General features: G+C 39.9%; 1 protein-coding gene across 1 annotated transcript; it reads right to left on the bottom strand.

Annotated features, from left to right (window-relative positions):
• Positions 1-592: 592 nt before the first annotated feature.
• On the bottom strand, positions 593-1559 carry Cnep1r1 (CTD nuclear envelope phosphatase 1 regulatory subunit 1). The gene is given in 2 exon segments (XM_029532567.1): positions 593-1450; positions 1452-1559. Coding segments are annotated over 2 exon segments (303 nt in total). The 5' UTR covers positions 1547-1559; the 3' UTR covers positions 593-1242.
• Positions 1560-1608: the final 49 nt, after the last annotated feature.

Raw genomic sequence — 1608 nt, 5'->3', positions numbered from 1 at the left:
ATTTATTTTATGCACATATTTACCTACAAAATGTACAGAAAGTGAAACAATGCAGCACATATAGCACACCCCCTTAGAGTACTTAGAACCAGAGGGTTTTACTGCTGCAATTCAAAGAATGTGATTTTTATACCCAGGTAAGTAGAGATGAATACGTGTAAGTTAAATGGCAACTTCGTTAAACGATTTTGTCCTGTTATTCAAATTTAGTTTAATGTTGGNTGAAATTTAACATATTGCTCACGAAATAATTTAACTTTTTCAAGGTCTTCTAATAAGCAGATAAAGGCACCTCTAGTACTTTAAGCATTCCAGCAATTCCGACAGTTTCATCTTAGGGGCTACTGCAGTACCCGTGGCTGTTGTGCATACACAGTGTGCCATCACCACTCTCCAGCAGAGAGCTGCAGGCTCTGGCTTATAGTGTGGTTCCGTGTAACTAGTGATGAACCAGGACGGTACTAGTGTAACACGTCTACCACAGCATAAAATCCAGTCACCTAAAATAAGGACTGTCAAATTCCCAGACAATACATAATTTTTTAACTTGTACATTCAGAAGAGTTTGGGGTGTTTTTAAAATCATTTTTTAAAAAAGTGATTTAGTGTTAAATGAAAACAATTTACTGAAAAGTATAATAGTTGCCAGAATCCAGTATCGGACTTAACAAAAATTGTCGAAACATCTATAAATTTTTCAACATAATGGAGATGAGGTTTGCTCAGTCTAAGTGGGATCTGACGTTGTTCCTGCAGTGCAATGGGAAGAGGCATTATGAATGAAAGGCACACGTAATAGCAGTTTAAGGAGCTGTGGAGATGTCAAGCAGATGGTTCCTCAAATACTGGTGCAGGAGAGCAAGGTCCAAACCTTTTCCTCTTGNTTTAACATTGGCATTGATTTGCTATTTACAGTAGTTTGCAAAAATACATCATAAAAACTGAAGGGGGTTTGGTTTCTAAGTTTAACTTAGTAATACGCACATACTTCATCCGCAGAGTTCTGTGCAGGGGCTGAAGTGCTGAAGTGACACTAATACTGAACACAGTTAATTAAAAGTACTGAGGCGCCGAGAGCTCAGCCAACATCATCAACATCATCTGGGCAAATATTGCACGCTTCTTATCAGTTGCTGCTAAACCGTCACATGTCCAACTCCAAAAGGAATCCTTTCTGGCATTTTGCTGTATAGCTTACTTGAGGAAAGACTGGTTTAGGTTCTCTAGCAATAGAGCAGACTGTCATTGAACATGAGGCCTAGGTTTCACAATTAGCTTTCCTGTGTCATCACAGGACATATTGTATTCTGCTAATACCGTTCGACATCGAGCAGCTATAATTGATGGTGCGACTACTCTTTTGTGTATTCCAGCAAAGAACAAGCCTATTAGAGTTATACAGCTAATAGTGAAAAACGGATGGTTCCATAATGACGTAAAGAAGGACACTTCTCCAATGTCCAGTGGCAGGTTGCAAGCAATGAATATATTCAGTAAGTCTTCTTTTGAAAGCCTTGAGATCTTCCACCTGTTCCAGCGAGTTCATGTCAGGTGTCAGCTCTGGTCACTGCCGCAGCCCAGTCCTCATCGCAGTTTGCCCTCCCCACC

The sequence above is a fragment of the Mus pahari genome, chromosome 20 (assembly GCF_900095145.1).
Source record: "Mus pahari chromosome 20, PAHARI_EIJ_v1.1, whole genome shotgun sequence".
Taxonomy (NCBI): Eukaryota; Metazoa; Chordata; class Mammalia; order Rodentia; family Muridae; genus Mus; species Mus pahari.
The sequence above is the reverse complement of the archived record's forward strand: the minus strand, read 5'-3'. Positions and strand labels throughout refer to the sequence as shown.